Source organism: Chiroxiphia lanceolata, chromosome Z, assembly GCF_009829145.1.
Source record: "Chiroxiphia lanceolata isolate bChiLan1 chromosome Z, bChiLan1.pri, whole genome shotgun sequence".
Classification (NCBI taxonomy): domain Eukaryota; kingdom Metazoa; phylum Chordata; class Aves; order Passeriformes; family Pipridae; genus Chiroxiphia; species Chiroxiphia lanceolata.
Window position 1 is genome coordinate 21,998,233 of NC_045671.1, and position 21,279 is coordinate 22,019,511.

The window sequence follows — 21,279 nt, forward strand, 5'->3', positions numbered from 1 at the left end:
AAGAATTTTCAGAGCTTAAGGTGAAGTTGTCAACCTGTGCATGGTGCATGGCAAGTAAACAGTTTTAAAATATAAGTTTTAAGAACTTTGTATTTCAACAAGAAATTAAACCTAGAACTTTAGGAACAGGCTTACCAAATGTGACTTACCAGCACAAAAACTGTAAGTAGTGAATTACAAAAGTAACTTGGTCTGTTCTTTTCTCAACATTTTCAGTTTTTTGCAGTATCTAAAGAAGAGAGATTGGTGGTGGCAATTCACCCTATGCTTAAATAATTGTCTGAGAACACTTACTGTTCAATTCTGTTGAGTGAACCCATGTTCCTGCAGAACTCTAGGTTATGCCAGATGCCTAACTTCTAGAAGACAAAAGCTTGCAAGATACATTTCTGCTTAGTTGGTTAGGTAGGGTCTGACAGTCCTTTCATCCTGGATATGCTCTAGAACTAGTATTGTGCTGTAGTACAAAGAAATTACAAGTAGCTGTTCATCTCTGGTGAACCAGAGATTTTGGAGTTCAAATGCATATCTTTGTAAATATAGTAAGTGACTTTTAAAGCAAATTGATTATTATGTTTGTAGTTTGCATTCAGAAGTCCAAGAGAAGTGTTTTCTTATTTTGTTTCGTAGCTAACTGCTAATTTGGAACGGACAAAAGCTGAGATTCTGCGACTGCACAGTGAAAGGGATCAGTATGAAGACACCATGAAGAAAGCCTTTATGCGTGGTGTATGTGCTTTGAATCTGGAAGCAATGACCATGTTTCAGGGCAAGGACAGTAGGCCAGATCCTGGTTAGTATGAACAGCAGCTCTAATCAGGTAGTGCATGTGCATTTTCACTGGGTTTGTTTGGGATTTTTTGTTTGTTTTAACAGCGCTCCTTTTTGCCTTTTTTGTTTGGTTTTTTTTTTTTTTAACTTGGTATCTTGTAGCAATACAAAGTTTATTAAATTTCTATTGCTTTAAAAAGTCCTGTCGAATATGTTGAGAAATTCTGATGCTGAACTTTGTAGTGCTATAGCTGAAAGGAAGAACATGTTTTCTTCATCCCACATTGCTGGGAGAGTGGTAATCTGCATCTGAAGGCAGAACAAGAAGCCAAGGGTGGGAAACTTCTTAAAATGCTGTATTACAGGGAGTGAAGGGGAAATCCTGAAAATACCTTTATGCTCTGGAATCTCGGTGTGCAAGGAATCAGCTTTTCCCAGACAGCTCTCCCTTCTTTCTTAGTCTTGCTTTTGAATATAAAAAGGGCAAGCAAATCTCTCAGGTTCTGCATTTAGTTGTAGTTTTATACCAGAACAGGAAACACCAGTCTAATTATATCAGCAGCATACCCGTAAAACCCGTGCAGCTACACAGGAAAGAGCTGTGCACGCTTACTGATGTAATGAAATCACCCCCTCAGAGTGAGACAATCTGTAGCAGTGGGAACATAACCATGCTGGTGCAGCAATCTGAGTTAAAGAGAAAATAGCTGTGCCAGCAGGAGTGTCACAGCTGTACATGTGGCTCAACAACCAGCTGTACTGAGAGCAGTGGTTAATGTCCTTAGACAAGTAGCTTCAGTTGCTAAATTTAACAATCTTATACAGAAGTTTCTGAATTACATTGGAGAAATTCTTCACCAAAAAATGTAGATATGAAGAGGAAATAAAAACCCGAAGAAGGTATAGGAGGATACTTACCTGAGGGGCTGTCTAAGCCTGTTAAACATAAGTGGTATTTGTGCAGTTGCTTAGAAATTCATATGACACTGGCTAATATAGTAGCTGTGTGCTATAAAAACATAGGATCAGTATTTAGAGAGGGTCAAGAACAAAGGATTTTTTTAATATACTGAGTCTGGAAATAAAATTACACAGCATTTCCCAAGCACTTTATTTTTCACTGTTATTAATTAAGAACTACTCTATACTGAAGCTTTAGCTTTTGTTTGTTTGTTTACTGTTTTCAAAAAACGTGGAACAGACAACATCCCTAGTAATGATGGGTGGTGTGAAACAAAAACATTGTTTCTGTAGACCTGTAAAGAAGAGGGTAAGTAGGGAGGAAATGAAGAAAAATGAGTTCTAGAGCAGCCATGATCAACCCCTGAGTTTCATGGACCAAAGATATTCCTTGATTTTTACTATGAAGTTGGAACTGATACTCTGCACCAACACAATACGTAAAGATTTTTCTGTGCTGGATGTTATGGTACCCGTCACTAATTTTTTGTGTGTCCAGCATCGTGCTTTTTAATCAGACTTCGTAACATCTCACAGACTCTGTTGTCCTTGGTCCCAAGCAGTCCACCTCTCATACCACCTTCTCCCCTGCCACAGGCACACTATCTCTTTCTTGCTACAGCCAGATGGTGGTTTTAATGACGTTAGTTACATAATTATTTATAAGGTTGTACACTTGTTGATTTGCATTCTTCATCAGTTATAACAGAACAGTAATCAGGACATCAGGGACTTCAAACATCAGAGTAGATGATAATTGTGCTTTGTTCTAGTCTTGTAATCTGTGGACGTCAAAACTTCCATCAGTCATAAATTTATATGAACACTGCAGTGCCACCTACTGTCATTGGAAACAAAAGCAGAATTTCGTCCCTTTAGAGATTTATTATTAGGTTATTATAATGTATGTTTAATATACATACAATATACAGGTAACACACATGTCCTATACATTATAATGTAGGTTATTAATAGTGTGTGAGTATTACAACCTTCATGGGTCCATAACACTTAGTGTCATTGTTCATGGTGTAAAAGTTATCTCACTGATTTAGACCTTTTTTTGTTATTAGTATATTAAGATTATTTTTAACCTCTTTATGTATTTAAGGGAACATCGAAGTCACAAGAACTCATGACTTTTTGCTTCTGAAAACCCTAACTTTTTTTTAAATAACGTAGATCATATCTGATTGTTCTGTAACTGTGCATTGGTCCTGTCTATGCTTAAGCTTAATGTGTGTGTGCATACATAGATATGTACAAAATGCATATTCTGACATTCTTTCAGTCTTGAAATCTATGAACATTGCACTGACTTGGAGCACCTTCCTTTTATTTTTCCTGCTTACTTCAAAGAATAGTAGAAAACCAAACACTACTACTACCACATGGTGTCACTCTAGTCCCTGGAATTAGCAAAGTTCCATTGTCTTGGAACTCCTGCTGGCTTCAGCTGCTTCAGAAATAGGAGAGTAAATAAGAACACCTCTCTCTCCTTTCTTTAATGAAGTTCCTCTAAAAGGAAAAGGCTAAAAAGGCTTGGAAAAGATACTGGCTTATGTCTGTAGATCTGACATCCCCAGGATGTCTGCATTGCAAGACAAAAGAATCCTGGATGGGTTTTGCGCAAGCTCAGGCTTACTCAGCATAACCTGGTGAGCGGACACAAGGGCTGTAGGGTGCCTGTAGATAATCCCAGCCCTACAGCCAGGATGTGGCCAGTGTCTAGCCATTATATGTGATGATAAGACACTGTGAGTGTGAGCTATGGCTTCTTGAAATTGCACTATGTTATCAGGAAAGTTAAAGTAACATTTTATTTTACTGCCAGTAAGCTCCCTTAGAGATCTTGCATCCTCATGAAAGTCCAGTATGATCTTTCTGTGTTTTGCTGTTCTCTACCTAAACTGGATTTTGGCCCTTTGTATAAGAGCAGCTCTTGCATGCTGGATTTAGTATTGTCGAGAAATATGAAGAATCTCAGTTCTTTGCAGTAGAAGTATGTGACAAATTCCACAGGGATGTTGAGACATAACACAGAAAGAAGCCCCTTGAAAAACGTTTCCAAGCATCTCAAAAGACAGGTAAAATACAGGAATGTTTGTTTTACATGTGTACACCTATAAAGAACAGGCTGATCCTTCTCATTAGATAGAAGTATAGATAGATAGAGAATTAGTATCTAATACAGAAATCCCAAAGAAATACTAAAATTTTTATGGTAACTTAGCTTCCCCCTTCTCCCCCCTTAAGATTTGCTAGGTTATGTGCTGATTCCATTACTTTGTGTTTCTAATAATAGATATAGGAAATAGGAGAAATGATAATGGTACCACTGTTGCAGGAAGGCTACCTCCTTCACAATATAATCCACCCTCGCCACCACCTCCACCAGCAAGTACTCTTCAGCTGGAAGGCATGGTAAGTGTGTTCCTGGAACAGAACTCTACTTGCTAGAAATGAAACTGAACTTCCTTGGTTGGAGTTTTTTGAAGAGAGTCAAAGTATGAAAGGAAACCTGTGGATATGTTCAGATTGAATTGTGAAAATGAAGTGACTGGAGCACAGCTGCTGTGACTTGCTGTACTTTCAGTAAGCTTTGTTTTTTATTTTGGTGAAAATGCATTACACTAATGAAGACAAAGTCACTACAATAAGCAGAATTTGCTCTCCACGGTTCTTTATGTAAAAAAGCTGTTGAGTTTTTGTTAAAAACGCCTGAATTTTTAAGAAAATTTTTAAGAAAATACTCTGAAAAGAAGAAAAGCTGTCTTGACTTAAAGCTTCTTTTTTAGGGATGTAACACATACAGGCACAGAGGGAACTCAGCGTATTGTCATGTCAGCTTAGCCAGATTATTATCTAGTAGCTTGGTTGTTCTGGACCTGCCCTGGAGTCATCCAGAAAACATTGCCACTGTAAAATCATTTCGTGCCAAAGTGTAGGTTAAAACAAATCTCTCCTGATTTATCGTTCTAATAGTGACAAATGCTATTCACACCCTTTCTACAATTTTTAGACAAGTGATTTTAAATTAGCTAATAAACAGGAACAATAAAGGTAAAATATCTGCAAAGACATTAAAATTAGAAGGATAATTAGAATAGTAAAAAACCTGACTTTCTAAAGAGTAAAATTTCATTTTCTAGAAAGTTATATTCATTCTTTGTAAACTCTGGTTTTATTCACAGTTTTCTAGCCACTTTAGTCATGCAAGCACTTCTCAGACCAGGCTAGATTCTGATTCTCCAGTAATCATCACTAGCACAGCAACAGGATCTGGTGTGACATCAACTCAAAAACTGGTAACAAGCTAAAATTAACCTTTTTCTTTTTTTCTATTTTAAGGTACAGTTATAACAAATATTAGTTTGGATATTGTCATTTCTGCATTTTTCAGAGCAACACAGATACGTAGTTGAGGACACTGCTGTAGAGTTTAAATAGCTGTGTGAAGACACTAGCTTTCAAATGCTCATTAATGTAACGTAAACCCATGTACACTAAGAGCAATTTTAAATTCATTTTGGAGTTGAGGAGGCAGAAGTGTAGCAAAATAAGGAACAGAAGAATGCATGTACACTTACATATAGTGCAATAGGAACAACTAGTGTTTGACTTGATACCCTTTTGCTATGGAAAGAGTATGCTTTGCTTCATTATCCTGCTGTTGGAAATGTTTTCTCATTCCTTTTTCTGTACTTGTTGCTAAACTGCTCTCCTTTCTTTTCCCCATCTGACACAGTTTGCTATCAGCTGTCAGAGAGAGATGCAGCATTATATGCATGGAAGTTTTTTAGTATCTGCTCTGTCCTTGCTAGAAAGGCTTTCCACACTGAAGTACGTTCAGCTGTCACTTGAGTATGCAGTCAGTGAGCAAGGCAAAGCTATCCATGCTGCTGAATTTTTGTCAAATTAGCCTAGCTCCCCTCAGGACAGAAGTCATTTGCCTGAAATGTGCTATATCTTACTTAGCATGGAAAAAGATGGTTGCAAGTAGGTGGAGCAAATTCAGTCCTGTGTAACATAACTGGACTACCTGCAACATAACGTGGTCCATTTAGGCACCTGGCAGATAAAACTAAGCAAAAATATTAGAGCACTGTAAATATTATGTTTAGAATTTTTTACCAACTAATATTTAATTTACTTATAGCCCGTGGCAAAAGTAATAACGTCTGCTCAACAGAAAGCAGGAAGAACAATCACTGCTCGTATCACAGGCAGAGCTGATATGGGACAAAAATCCAGAACTTGTGGGAGTTTAGCTGTGATGGGAGTTGCTCCACCCATGAGTTCAGTCATTGTTGAGAAACATCATCCAGTCACTCAGGTAAGTCAGAATTATGCTTGTTACAGTATTCTTATTACAATACATTTGGTAATAGTTTAAAGAAAAATTATACTGTGAAGAGGTATTAGACAAAACTCAGACTCGAGTCCTGTTTAAAATAGCAAAACAGTACTTGCAGTCTTTGGGCTGGGTAGAAGGCTCTGCCGAGGAGATTGGCACTTTAATCTATTTGTCTTAGTTCTGTAGTAATTATTTCACAGGTATAGTAGTCTCGTATCTCTTTCTTAGCCAGCTCTTCCATGCGAAGTAGTTGATCCAGCAAGGTTTGGTGTCATCACCATGCCACCACAGTTTAAAGACAAGTCATGGTATAGAGCAGGACTGAAGCAGAGGTGGAGATGTACAGACTCACCTGACATGCTGAGCTTAACAAATGGCAAGGGAGAAAAAGTAAAACCCTTGTCCAGAGGCAATCAAATTTGTCAAGTCTGCTGCTTGTTGTATTTTGAATCCTATTCCCTGTATTTATCCTGAAGAAAACACTGAAATAGTTGCATTAATAGGGTATAGAAGCAATATTTAAGAGTACTATAAAAGTGGCCTAAATGGCCTAGGCAGTCACTACACATATAGACCAGTCTGAGCAAAAAATGGTTTTACCTGGAGGTATAGGGAACTATTGAAGATATTTTTTTGTTATATTATAACCTGTAAAGTAGGATCTGAGTTTGTGTTATCTGAAAGTCCAGTTTCTTTTCAGTGATACAGCCAGAGCAAGCAGAGCTACTTCATGTCCCTTAATCTGGCTGGAGTTACTAGTAGCTGTGTGAGGAATGTTCTGCTTTTCCCCATTTCCTGCAGTGACTCAGAGCCCTGTGGCAGGCTGCACGCAGCTTTCTAGAATTTGGGCTCCTAAGCAGATATTCATAATTAAATTGTATGTCCTTAGAGGTTTAGAGGTTCAGTGTGATAATTATTTCATTAAGAACAATTTCTGGATTCAGAGTGTGTGACTAGTGTCACAAAGAATGTACCTGAACACTGTATCAAAAACTGATTTCTGAAAATGTAATAAATGTGAAACCCCACCTCAAGATATATTCTGTATACTCTTTCTGCAGATAAATGCCTAAGTGGAAGACAATCAGATTGAAATATTTCTCTCCCTCTGAGAAGGGAGAGAGTTTACCTTGATAAAAGCAGAATGAATATTGTTTATTACACTAAGGTGGCTAGTTTTTTGTGCAGAAAATTAATCGTTGATAAAATTGCAAAACTTTTCCTTTCAGAGATCTTTCAGAGGCTTCCTCATAGCAAATAATAAGCTTCAAAAGGAAAGCTGGCATTATGAAATTAGCACTACAGAGGAAAATTCTGAATGATTTGGTAAAAAAAAAACCAAATGAACCAACCTTGAAATAAGATTGAGGTGACAAAAGCTCAAGATAGCTAGTTAGAAGTTTAGCACTTTGCATTCTAAAAACTGTATTACAGATAAGAAAGGAAAAAATTACTCGTTCTTTTAAAGTAACCCTTTTTTTTCTATTTTGGTAGGTGTATTTCAATTTGCTAGATTGCAAGTCTTTGTTTAAACTACAGCTCAGCTGGGACTAACTTAATGGGAATTTTTTTGTACCACTAAGTGTTTTGATGTATTTGATTACTTTTCAGCAAACTGTATCGCAAGCCACTGCTGCTAAATATCCTCGAACTGTGCTCCATTCTTCTGGCTCTACCACTGCGAGACCTGCAGGACAAGCTGGGCGAGTGCTTCAAGGCCAAACCTCTACCAGTGTTCAGTCAATTAAAGTTGTTGACTGAGTGAATATCATTAGCACCGGTGGGGTTTTTTTATCAAGGTACCTCCTCCCAGTCTTTTCAGATTTGATGTAGTAGGGCCTAAAGTCCATATCATGTTTTTACCCTTTGCTAAAAAAAGGGGGGTTTTTTAAAGTGCTTTTGTAGTAAACATCTGGAGGGGAAAAAAACTTGGAACTGTTGTTCTACCTCCAAACTACTTGAGAACTTATTTTATTAAGATAAACCCTTTCTATTTAAGGAATCTTTTGCACACTTTTAAATAAAGGATACAATGTGATTTTTGTCTGAATCTCTTTGTTTAGTTCCAATGATACTAACATCTGTGTTCAAGAGAAAATTAAATTTATTTTTGTTATAAATGCTTTTAGTTGCTTATGTGAGTAAGTGTAGTTGACATGCACCTTAATTATATCCTACATCTTAGTGTACTTGAATGAAGAACAACAGGGTGGTATCCTTCACACCCCAGGGTGCAGCTTGGGCCAGGTGAGGTACTGAGTCCATCAAATTCTTAAGCATTCTCATTTTTCAAGCTAAGGTTGCAGAACTTGATGCATTCCATAATTTGAGGATTTACCAGCCTGTTCTTCATATTCTTGTGATGCTTTGCAGACATGTCAAAATAGGTTGCACAGAAGAGGGCAGTTTGGTGTAAAACTTCACACAAAGATACAGATTATCTTTTTAGTAGAAACAGTAGGATTCAGTCCAAAATAATGCAGATTATATACAAACAGAAAAGGTGATTCAATTCTTCCATTACATGATAAAAATATTGCTATGTTGTTATAAAGAAGATAGACATTTTACATAATTTTTCAGATATGCAATATATTAAATGAGAAAACCTTAAATATGTTCAGCAAGGCACTAGAAATATTAATTCAAGATATGAACAAGAAATAGGTAGATACTTAACACATCTAGAAATTATTAAATATCAAATGTTCTTTTTGGAGTATGTATACAGCATGACAGAAAATTCTGTAGCCAGACACACTTGAGTTTAGACATGACATTTTTGTGTATTTTCACTATATAATTCAAATGCTGAAGAAGAATGACTTGTCATAATCCTAGGAAGACTTTATGAAAAGCTGAATCTCAGATGAGGCCAGGTGCCAGCCTATTTCTGAAAGAGTTGATTTATTTATACTAATAATTTTTACTTATTAAATTTGACCTTTTTCAGGTAGAAAACATCTTATTTATATTTCATGTCAAACATAAAATTAATTTGCAGTTCCAGTATGGAATTAGTGTATCAATGTTAAGTGAGGTGTAGAAATTGTAAGGGGTGGCTCTTGCTTAGCAGTATAGTCATAAATCACCAGTCAGCCATTCGCTCTTAAATTCTTTAAATTGTTGTATAGCAAGCATTTGACAAAGAAGTAACCTACATTTCAGGAGTGCAAGTTCTTCTAGCTTGGAAAACGTTGTACAACTTCAAAACAGGTTTTTGTTTCCAGAAATTATTTGAAAGTCACTTTCCATCTGGCATGTAATTCCACCATATATGCCATGTTTTATTGATGAACTCATGAAACTGCACATTTTCTGGAGTCCAGGCCAGTGCTAATTGAAGTTCTGATCTTCTCTGTAAAGTAAGAGAGAACACTTGCTTGGCATGCTCTGGTTTTTACAAGGTCAGACTAATCTAACTGAAGGATTGCCAGTTACAATTTAACCATGTGTGCAAGACAAAGGAGGGAAGCAAAGTTTGCACATTTTTGTCTTCCTTTAGAAATCTCAAGTCTCACTTAAATGCTTTTTCTCAAGCAGCCTCACCCCGCAGCAAGGGCAGAGTCCCAGAGAGGAAGAGTGTCCTCCAGCCCTGCCACAGTCACACCATCCCAGCACCAGCGGGGACCTCGGCACCACACTGCAGTCTCCTGGAAGACAGTGTAATGGGCTCTGTATCAACTTACCAGCTAAAGGCTGAAATCCTGCTGCCATGAGATCTTCATATAGATGTTTGACAGGATTCTGATGAGCCAGCAGCGTCCCATGTAACCAGATGAGCAACATTCTGTTTCCATGTTCCTTGTAACTTTTTTTCCCTATGCAATACACAAAGTACTTGTTCAATATGCTGGAAACAGTGTATTTTGTGCTTTTGCACTTTTAGAGTTGCAAGAGGATTTAAAACCTGCTCAATTATTTCTCTCTCACCTAGAAGAAAAATGAAGATTGATGCTTATAAAAGTTTTTTAAAAAAATCCAGTTTCATCCTAGCGCTACTGTTAAGAGAGAAAAAAATCCTAATACATCTTAAAATTAATTTTTCCTTTCATTTTTGCCCAAGATGTGGAAATATATCCTAGAGTAGCAGTGAACAAGTATAATATGTGCTGTAGAAGTACTGTTTTACCAGCACTTAATGTGCCTGAAACCAGAAGCTACTGTTTCATGGCAGCTATGCAGACAGAGCATGAACAAGGTCTTTCTGTGTCATGAGGTTTCCCAGGTCCTCATTTGCAGCATGACCTGCAAGACCCTTCCATGCTGCTCACTGCTTCTGGTTTTGATCTCCCAAGAGGAAGGTTTTTTTCAGGCCAAAACAGAGAGCAGAAGTGGCCTGTAGTTCTACAGCACTGCTTCCTGGGAACTAGGGACAAGGCTTGTATCCCTTCACTGTGTGATACTCAGTTATAAAGCAGCACTGCACTGGGTTTTTTTAGCCTACATATTATGTCTGGCCATTCAGATGTTACTACCTGTCCACTGTTCTTCAATGGCTTTAATTTGTTCATCTGTGAACTTCCAGAATAGGGCCAGTTTTTTCCATTCACGGGGTTTTAACTGGTTGTATGCTAGATTCCAAAGGGAGGAACGGATTTGCTTGGTCTGTATACTGTGATCTTGTTTGAAGGACAAGCTGAAGTCTGAGCCATCATCGCTATGAGCTAGATGTGTCTGAAAAAGAAAGCAGGTGATAAATCTTTTAAGAAAACCTTTGCTTACTGAGTAGTGAACGGTGTCCGGGACAACCAGGTGTAGCTAGTGACAGGTGATTTGCTCAGTGCCTTTAAAGGAACCGTGTATGGCTCATAGAAACAGAACTGATAAAGTCCTCCCTTTGCCGCTATGCCTTACTAAATTAATTGCAAAATAAGCCACTTTCTTTCTCTGGTATTTGATACACAAAAGCAAAGTAAGAGCAGATACTGTGCCAGCACTGCTGTGCTCCTTGACTCTGTCTACTTTATATGTCACATTTTGAACATGGTTGAGTTTCAGGCACAGTTCTTACTCTTTCCTCTTGCTTCTAGAAGTGCTGATCTTCCTCTGAGAAGAGGCACCCACCCTCGGTGAGGCACTTGCTCAAGCTGTTCCTGCCTCTGCCCTGTCAGCTTCATGTGGCTGAAGTGGGGACTTGCAGATCCTTTGCTGGCAGCATGAGCTATTGGTTTCAACATGCAGAACCCCATTCAGCAAAATGTCTTAACAGCAATACACACACACACTTTGAACCTGAATCTGGTTTCATCGCCAGATAGAAACCAAAACCAAATGGATTTCCTCCAGATTAAGTGATGTTGCTACTGTATGTGTAGCTCACCTGAAACAGGAGTGATGGGGTTGCTTCTTGTTTGGGCACCTTTGCAAAAACCATGTCAATCAGTGATTTGCTGAGTGGTGCCCAGGGAACAGTCTCATTCCTAAGTAGGTAAGCTCAAACTACTTCTATATTTCATTTTGTTTATGTACTGGTCCTGTCTCAAATCAATCTCCAAAGGGAAAAAATGTCTTCAGGATTTGATAGAGTTGATAGAGGATTACAAAGCAGGTACTAAGCAAAAAAGGAAATGAAAGCATGCCACATTAAAAAGTGCTAAGCATAAAGTGCTTTGTTCCAAATTAAATTCAGAAAAACACAACAGGATTATTTCCTATACTTTATGAGAGTCTTAAAGAAAAAAAATAGTCTCAGTTCAGTAACTAAGCATTATCATGCATGTTTGATTCCATTCATCTGATGCAACTCTAAAAAAATGTTTGCAGCAGCACAGCTTCACTTTGCTGCTAATTCTGTTTTGAGGCAATGGCAAGGTGGGATAGTAAAAGCAGCTCTCAAATCCAGTCAAATCCAGCCTGGACAATGATAGGGAAGAGTTGGGTAGAAACAGTAAATAGGAAAAAAGGTCAAACAGAGAGATGACATTCACGCATTAGTATCATGTGCCCTTCCTCACAGCTACATGACATTTCCTTTTGTAACTAATGCTTTGTCATAGATGATAAGTCAGCTCAATGTAACAAAAAGACAGTTCTTAAAATAATGGTTCCAAATGGTGTAGTTTCCTGTGTGGTAACACCACCTGAACAACATCATATTCCACAGCTGTAAGATCTAAGCTGCTCCCAAAGGCTGTGCTCTCAGCTTCAGGCAATGGGATACAAACACTTGTGTTTGTATTTCCAAACATCTCTGGTGCTCTTGTAGAAAACCATCTGCTTAACTATCTTTTTTTTTCTCTTCAGGCAATTCAGTACACAATGCCAAGAGGTTAGGAGCATTATGGGCTTACAGCTTTCAGACTTGTCATGTCTTCTGTGGCAACAGCTGACTTCACTTCTAATTCCCCTTTAAGCCAAAAGAAACAATAACATAGCTGACAACTCCAGCTGAACTGGTGCAAATCAAATATGCACAATACAGGGTGTTGGGGGAGGCACTTTTCATGATAATTAATCTAGATCCGTGATTTACGAGCCCTGTAACATTAAGTGTCATTAATTTGGCCACACAGGGCAGGAGAAGGGTGGTAAAAGCAGCTAATTCTGTGCCTGCACTGGGATGGGATCAGTATGCTTATACACTTGGCTAACTTAGTGAAACAAACAGTGCCTGGCAGGAAGCAGGAGTGAGAATGGAGTCACAAATTGGTATGGCAATTTGGCCCTTTAGGGAGGTCCAGCACTATGCAGCCTACATTTAAGTAACAACTAGGGAAAGAAAGTAAGAAATTCAGACAATCTAAGCTATGTCCTTCACTTGTTGCTGTATTCTTTTCCATTTCATTGATTTAATTTTATAATTAACACAAAAGGAACAGAACAGGGAGCTTCTGCCAAAGCAACTGAGCCCTTGGTAACAAAGGAGTGACAGACATCTGCACTCCACCATTTTTCAACCACAGATTCTACTGTACCAAAGGATGCAGGGATCAGCGTGGATCCAGATTATCTCAGCTCTGATGCTGATGGCACAGATTGAATTTAGTTTAGAATCTCCCTCTGCCCCTTTGTCTCTCTGTGTAGAGCACAATGCAGGAAAATGTTAAGATCTGCCTACATTTTTAACAGCTAGTCAGGAATTAAGCCTGCATCTTGCAGCCTGCCAAAAGGAACTACCTCAAGCAAAAGACAGTTCAAAATCAGAATTGGCTTTTCCTTTATCGCTGTATTCAGTGTAATGAAAGATGCCTCTTACCTGTTTCATGGTGTAATACCTTTCTGCTTTAATGATCATATCTACAATGAGGGCATGATTGCTCCTTGATGCCACAGCTAGTGCAGTTTTTCCATGCTGAAAGTAGAGATAGTGAATCAGAACATTATCTCAGGTAAGTGTATCATAGAAGAAATGCAAAAACAGTTCATAGAGATCCTTTCCCCCCCCCCCCCCGAAAAGGTACTTACTACAATTTTATGGCTTTTGAGTAACTACAATCCAAGTTCTATGCTCTGCATGAGCTCTATCCCCTCAGCCCAGCAGTGGTTAATTTCTTTTCCACACTGGAATTCCCTCTAAAGAATTTCTAGTGAGGTATGGCTGCTTTCAGAAACCTCTTGCACTCAGACTGCTGAATACTTCACACCACCTTGCACTCTCCAGTCACTGCTTCCAAGTTCACACAAGCCCAGGCATCTCGAGTTGAAAGTTACCACAATACAATCCATTCCCATGTAATAGTTAAATTGACATTTCAAATGATGGGCTGGCAAAGTTGGAAATTGACTTTAAGGGCAAACTTGTGCCTTGTTTTATTTGGTAAAAGAAGTTGGCTCACAGAATGAAAAGAGAATTACTTTTCTCATGACAACTGAAATAAGCACAACCATAGGATGATGCTTCATGGGTAGTACGGGCAGCCACAGTAACTGAAAGCCATTGCTTTAAATCCAGCTGCAGAGGTCTGCTCAGTCTACCTGAACCCATCTTGCTGTCAGCACTTCATTGTAAAGGCATCTCAGTAGCTCTAAAGGGTTAATTCTGGAATGGTCTGTTCTCAGATTTGCACTGAGTGTAACTACCTTGGATTTAAATATTCAGGGTGTTCTCCACATGTCAAGTGCTAGGCATTCTAGAAAATTAGACCTAACAGAAGCCAACCTCTTAATCAGAAGATGCAGTAATGAAATTATAAGGTATTTCAACTATCTAGCTGCTATAACGTTCCCTAGTATACACTTTTTGAGTTGTAACTCCTAGTTCTGCTCACGATCATTCTCGTTTTTAGAAAAGCATCACATTGGAAGCCAATGAATTTACATTTCATTAAACCTTTAAGGCATAGGCTTCCTTTATATGTGAAGAGTCCAGAGACCATAAGAGCTCCACGGGTTCCACCTCTAGAGGGGTGCTTTACATTTCGCAGGGAGGCAGAGGGGGTGGGTGTTTCTGGCCTCCTGTGCTGGTGCAGGCATGCTGGCATCCTGCATGCACATGTAGCGTGGCAGTCTTGCACACAGGGAGCTCTCTGTGCACTGTCACTCACAACCAAAGACAGTTTTATCTGCAGATGGGAAGAAGGAAGAGCTCCTGAGATAGCATTTCCTTTGCTCTAACAGCTTGCAACTCATGCAGATGTGGAGTCTCCACGCTCTGGAGACTGAGGACTCCTGCTGCCAGGGTATGGAGGCCAGGCCAGGCTAGGACAACAGGACAGGACAACACTGTGCAACAGAAGCAGGCCTCCCTGTTTCCTGTCTACTGTTTAGTCAGTTTTGGCATCTCAGCACCAATTCAGTTCAAAGGGGACTGTTCCCAGTGGAGGCATGGCAAACAAGCAAGGAAAAAACTACTCCAAGAAATAAAACCAGTGCAGAAAGGTGACACAAGTTGTACTGGTTCAGAGCCAAATTCTCATAACAAGTCATGAAGTCTATCAAGATTGCTGTAATACCGGGGCACTATCTATCCCAAGACTTGTAGGTGCTTAAGGTCATAACAAGCAATAGTTGTCTGTGTCTGCTCTTAGAATACAAAGAGGTTGAGAAAATTTTCCAGTGGCTAAGGTGCTGTCTAAAGTGAACAAGATTTCATTCTGGATTAGCCCATATGAGAACTGCAGCTCTCTGGCAAGTGTAGGCATGATTCTGAATGAAAAAGCTTAATTACAATGCAGCATCTTACCTCAGCCTTCCAATACACATCAATGCCCATGCTCAGAGCCCCAAGCCTCATGTCAGGCTAGGGAAAAATGAGACAATCCTAGTTTGTAAAGCTTCACTTCTCACGAGGACAGTTTTGTGAAGGAAAATTACTTTTTATAAGTTCCTAAAGAGCTAGATTTTTCTCATAATAAGCATCAAATCCATCAATTCAAATCCATCAATTCAGTCATACAGAAAATCTGTAATAGCAGTAACTGTAAAAAGGGGAAATTCAATCTAGCACATTTGTAAAAACTGGGTTTGGTATTCTGTCCTTTAAAAAGCACTTGCCTATCAACCTTGCTTTGGTACTTCTTCCAGCCATTGCTCTTCTTGCCTCAGTCTTTCCAGGCTGAAGGGTATAAACCAGAAAATAAAATCACATAATCCTTGCATGTGTGAGGAATGCAATTTACCTTATCCATGGTCTTGAGATCACAGCCTGCCTTAAGCAGCACTTCCACCAACTCCACATTACCAAGATCCGCTGCCAAATGCAGAGGGGTTTCCTGCCTCTGGAATTATAGACACCAAATAAATGTAATACATCAAACTCCCTCCCAGAAGCAGAATGCTCTCAGGCTGAATCTAAAATTGATTCACAACAAGAGGCAGCCTTAGTGAGAAAACACAGAATGAAATAATTTAACTTCTGAGTGATCTATCTGCCAGTTTTGTTTCAGGTAAACAAGACAGCACATGGGATCTCTGTAGGAAAACCAGACAGAAGTTCCAGCTGGCTCAGGAAAAGTTGCTGTAATGCCCCTCTAATGTATCATAAACTAACAAGTTCTCTCTCTCTTCCCTCTTAAAGCAAGGTGTTTTGGACAGAGTGCTTCATGCAACTGCCAACCCGCATCAATATTATCCTCTCAAGTAACCTCTTCCCTGCTGAAATGCTTTCCAAGACAACTAGACATCCATAATTTTCAACATTATGATGCAACATCCACAACAGGGCTTTTTAGCGAGCCCTGCCACAAAATGATGATAAGTAGCAGAAGTCTACCTGTTTCCTAATGGGTTCAGTGAACCTTAACTATGCCACCTGAGAATCAACTGCCTCTGGGTGAATTCCTGTGTGGCATTTCCAATTAGTTGTTTAACCTTATGAACAATAATCAAAATCACACTCATAACACACTCTAGTATGAACAATGTGATTACACGAGGATATTCAAGGAACCAAGTAGCTGTTACAAGAAGGTGGGGCAGACCTATCATGGAGGATAAGAAGGGGTAGTGCCATTTGTTCCTCTTTCAACAAAGCACCTCTCCAAGGAGGAAAGGGAAATGGTGTAATTGTTGATTTTCTTCATGAGAGTACCCAGACAGTGGCATTCTAGGGCCCAAAAATACCAGATTAGGCACAAGGCCAGTGCTTTTATCATCACCCTCACAGGCAAAGAAATACGAAGAGACACACAACACAGCAAAAGCAGAAAATGTTCATTAACAATTATACGAGGATTTGTACAGCAAAAAAGGGATCAAGCATGACAGCACCAAAGTAAATATGACACACATCAGCAGTGGATGTGTGACTTACAGTAAACTCACCAACAACCAGCCAGGTCTCCAAAGATCACTGGCACCAAGTAGAGGCTAAAGAATCCTGGCAAAGGTGGGGAAAACATGTTGCTGTCTCTGGGTGGGCTCAAACCACTATCTTTTCAGTTAACAGCTGAATATGCTAACTAATTGCAACACAGAGACCTATGACGTCATCATTCAGGGTGATGCTGTGTAGTGTGGAGCAGCACTTCACTCAGCTCTGCTCGGCTGTGTCCCCTCTCAGCTCCCTCAGCACCCCCCTGTATTGACCTGGGGGCACGGAATGTGAAACAGAGAAATCCTTGGTGCTGTTCAAACACTGCTCAGCAACAGTTTTAACTCTGGTGTCTTACCAGCTCTGGTTTGGTCACAGATCTAAAACACTGCACCCCGTGGGTTGCTTTAAAGAAAGATTAACTTCTTTCCAGTCAACTGCCACGCTGCACTAGGTTTCCCTCTGAGGTCAATACCATTGAGACAAATATTTCTGTTGTTTATTGCACATGAACCGTAACACTTGAACAATAAATTAACCCATTATCCTTATCTTGCACAAACAATATTAGCATAGCATGTACCAGTGACTAATACAAGCAAAAAGATAAGGAGGGAACCGCCTCTTCCTTCCTACTTTTTTGCACTCTGAGCTCATAAGGCAAAAAAAAAAATTCAAGCAAAATCCACATAATATCTTCTTTACCAATGAAGTTGTGTTAATTCCCAGTTTTTCTTACATTGTTTAAGGAGTTTATATCATGATTGGCATCCAAAAGGCTTTTTACTACTGGTAGATTGTTACCGATGACTGCTAAATGGAGAGGGGAATTCTTCTGCTGTGGAGGGAAAATAATAAACTGTCATACTTGGGTACATTATTAGAAGTTTATTCAAACAAGAAAGAGGTTTTAATTGAAGACCACCCATTGCAAAGGCAATATGCTCTAGCAGAGCTTCAAGATTGCAGAAAACACATCTCAATGTGCAGTTATACCAGAGATGGTAGCCTGCTCCTACAGCATCAGGTAGACAAATACAGCTGAGAAAACGGAAATATGGAGTTGCATCAGTGTGTCACCATTTAGGAATGTGGCAAGGCTCTCCTCTTAAATGTTCCTACCTGGGATGTGCTGCTATCCTTGGCAGAGAGATTAGGGTAGTGTTAGGGCTCCCTCAGAACATTGGGTTTGCCCTTAGTTGAATAGCCTGAAGACAGATTTATTCTGTATTTGGTAAACGGATGTCAAAACCTACTTTCCAGGAACAAACACATTGCTGCTGGAAATATTCTTTGTACTAAACTGACTTGCTGTCATATTTAGAGCAAGTTACAGCTGGTAAGAAATTAAGGGGGTTTATTTGAGTGATTATTTATTAAAGTAACTGGGCACAGGTCCAACACCAGTCACAATCCAATCATCAGGTTGGCAAGTTCACTTTGGATGTTGAACCTGTGACTCATCAATTTCTTGTGAAATACAGTTAAAGAATAATTCCATACCAGTACCATTCATGGATGCCAGACACCAGTTCGGTGTCTTCATAAAACACAACCATTCCTTCAGGGCTACAGAAAAATAAAGGAAGCTCTTATGCAACACCCTGCTGGAAATGTTTTCAAAATATAAATTATGATTGTATGAGTTGCTTCTCCTACAGAAAGCCAATGAGAACAAGTAGCAAAACAACTGCGCAAACTTTATATCATTTCCAGCACATCATAAATTTTTCCTCCTTGATAACTTCCTGCAATAGGCCAGTGATCACTGCCTAAATCATGAGGCTGAGATGCCATTTTCATCCTGTGCTGTAGAAATGGAAAATAATTTCCTATTCATAGCAAATCTCAGGTGTAACAAAAACTCTAATATCTAAACTGAGAGAAGATTTGCATAATATAAATACCCCTTCTTTTTAAATCCCAAAGAATGGGATTTAAAGGCCATTGATTTTGAGGCCATTGAGTGTGCATTTACCTTCAAAGGGTGACAACACCAAAGTGTTTATGTACCTTCTAGTTATCTTTATTCCAAATCCATTACGAGTGTTAACTTTTTGCCCACAGCACACAGGGAGGCTTGCTTTGCTAGTTCAAGCAGGGTACTTTGCTCATCTTCTCCTTGGCTTAGCCTGGCCATGTCTACACTGCACTGGACTAGTCTGCTCAGGCACTCCCTGGGTTGTGCAACAAGACCTTGTCTCTATTGGTCTATACATGTTGCTAATCAATGTCCCAACTAAGTGACAACATGTATAGTATAAAATTCAAGAAGCTACTCAATCTTCTTCAGCTGTCTGAATTCCAAGGAAGGCCACAAAAGACAGGACAGGCTGAGCAGCAGCAGAACAGTTATTCCAATATACACTCACCTCGGGTTTAGGAACCAGGTCAATATTCTTATCAATAAGAAAAGTAACCAAGGATAGATGTCCATTCTGAATTGCAACCTGCAAAGCACTGCTATCATTCTGAAAGAAATTTTGATAGACAGCAAAAACTTACATTTTTATTGCTGAAAAAAACCAGTACTAAAAAGAGCTACAAATATAGGATAATCTTCCATTTAAGTTTGTGTTATTATCCTCTCTGTGAAAAAAAAGACCCTTTGATAAAATGATACAAAAAGAAGTGGATCAGCAGTCAGGATGACGTGCATGTGCTTTTGTCAATAGTGAAGGAATTTCCCATTTTTACTATATCACAACAAATATGCTTAAGAACACCAGTATCCAACAGCCCTTTTCAATTGTCATTTATACTGAGCCATGGACAGCAACAATGTCAATACACGTCCTAGTCTGTTAGTTAGCCTGTTAGACCTTTACCAAGCAAGTACACTCACATTAACAGACTTTAAAAATAAATCCATAGAACATTTTTACATAATAATTCTGTATAAACAAACAAGCTCTCAGTCTACTGGAATCATAATCCTCTTGCAGCAGGCAAGCCAAGGCCATTCAGCAGATGTGAGTTGGACCAAAGTCCAGGAACCAGATGTGGATAACAAGAACAAGAACATCAGATCAGTCACTGCCAAAACAGAGGATTTTCAGTTACCCTCGTCTGCTACATTTTCTGGTCATATGATGTACTGTTGGGCATACAGTAAATAAACTCCACCACAGTACTCTTTCAAACAAATATAATGCTATTTTTCTTCCACATCAGTTTTATTCTGTTAGTACTCTCTACATTCCCCATTCTATTTTATTATTTTTCCCCATTTCATAAAAATAAGCAGAGCAAATACACTTTTAGTATACAGAGAATATAATGTCCTCCCCACTGCCTGGGATGTCCCACTACCTGTGTGCTGTGTACATACCTGAGTTAAAACATTGATGTCACTCCCTGCATCCAGTAAGAGTTCAGCACATTTTTCATGACCTCCTTTAACAGACAAGTAAAATGGAGTTTCTCCGTTCTAGACCAAAAGAGAGAAAATGTCTGTTCCCATTTAAACCACGTGACTAAAAAGACTGTGACACAAAACACCTTTGGTAGGCTCGATCAGGCTCTTCCAGCTCAGCAGAAAAGGTGCGATGGTCCCAAGAGAACACAACCTGAATGCTCCTAAATTGTCACTTGAATGATGTGGCAACTCACCAACAGTTCAGTGACAGATGGCATTTATGTGGACAGAGGTACAGTAACGTTTAATGATACAGAAAATTATTTAATAACTATTCATATATTAATATTCATAAATATTAATCATGTTCTTTTCAAAGAAGACTGCTGAAAACAGTCACAGAAACAAAGATGGCAGGTAGCAGTTGTTCCTGGTCAGCAACAGCATGATAGAACATACAGTAAGTACTGAATTCTGTCAGTATAATGCCATGGATTTCTGAAAAATTGCAAACACCTAGTGCTACTTATAAGGAGGATTTTTAATAGAAATAATCTTATTTCATATTTATTTCAAATCTTCTCACACCAAAGGAGTCTCCATGTCTCCACAACAAGTCTCTAAAATAGCTTACATCAGCTGCACAATGATCTACTCCCTGCTTCTAAACTCCTAAAATACACAAAGGTTTAATAAAAATTACTCTAGTGTTTTGACATTCACAAAAGCTTTAATAAATCCTATTTGTACCTTGCTTAAAATCCTCACACCATTATTCTGGTAAACTGAATATATTTTAGTACTTTGCTCATGCCATGGAAAGAGCGATCGGTTTCTACACCACCCAGAATATGTCCAGCTGGAGGGGAAGGTCTCTCCATTAGCCATGGCAAGGCAGGAGCACAAGCAGTACAAGCTTCGTATGCAGAAGCAACATTCTTAGACAAGGCTTGGAAACGAAAGGGCTCCACATTTCAAAGAGGCTTGTGTGCCTCTTCAGCTTGCATAGCTGAAAATAGCAGATGAGTTGGGTAAGAGAGAACCTCTCCACCCACAAATCTGTTGCTGATAAAGGAAGAAGAGGGCCTCAGGTAGGAGTGGGTGTTCCTTACTCATTTCACCCACTGGGCCAGCAGAACA

At 39.1% G+C, this 21,279-nt stretch overlaps 2 protein-coding genes across 9 annotated transcripts in view; one reads left to right on the top strand and one right to left on the bottom strand.

The window, feature by feature from the left end:
• The window catches only part of POC5 (POC5 centriolar protein), a 27,666-nt gene extending 17,729 nt beyond the window's left edge, over positions 1-9,937 (top strand). For 5 of the 7 annotated variants that reach the window (XM_032675895.1, XM_032675898.1, XM_032675900.1 and 2 more), the window contains 5 exons: positions 631-793; positions 4,037-4,155; positions 4,926-5,039; positions 5,891-6,067; positions 7,700-8,126. In XM_032675895.1, coding sequence (XP_032531786.1) covers positions 631-793; positions 4,037-4,155; positions 4,926-5,039; positions 5,891-6,067; positions 7,700-7,849 — 723 coding nt within the window. In that variant the 3' untranslated portion in view covers positions 7,850-8,126. Of the gene's footprint in view, positions 1-630; positions 794-4,036; positions 4,156-4,925; positions 5,040-5,890; positions 6,068-7,699; positions 8,127-9,628 lie in introns of those variants that run through there. The other 2 variants (XM_032675897.1, XM_032675896.1) reach the window with 2 other exon arrangements.
• Positions 8,169-21,279, bottom strand: part of ANKDD1B (ankyrin repeat and death domain containing 1B) — a 27,912-nt gene continuing 14,801 nt past the window's right edge. Inside the window, exons 8-16 of one of the 2 annotated variants that reach the window (XM_032675902.1) lie at positions 20,113-20,211; positions 19,705-19,719; positions 19,154-19,252; positions 17,521-17,619; positions 15,649-15,747; positions 13,287-13,382; positions 10,567-10,765; positions 9,778-9,909; positions 8,169-9,446 (exon numbers count right to left, since the gene is read on the bottom strand). In XM_032675902.1, the coding sequence (XP_032531793.1) occupies positions 9,388-9,446; positions 9,778-9,909; positions 10,567-10,765; positions 13,287-13,382; positions 15,649-15,747; positions 17,521-17,619; positions 19,154-19,252; positions 19,705-19,719; positions 20,113-20,211 (897 nt within the window). In that variant the 3' untranslated portion in view covers positions 8,169-9,387. The remainder of the gene's footprint in view (positions 9,447-9,777; positions 9,910-10,566; positions 10,766-13,286; positions 13,383-15,648; positions 15,748-17,520; positions 17,620-19,153; positions 19,253-19,704; positions 19,720-20,112; positions 20,212-21,279) is intronic. The other variant, XM_032675903.1, reaches the window with a different exon arrangement.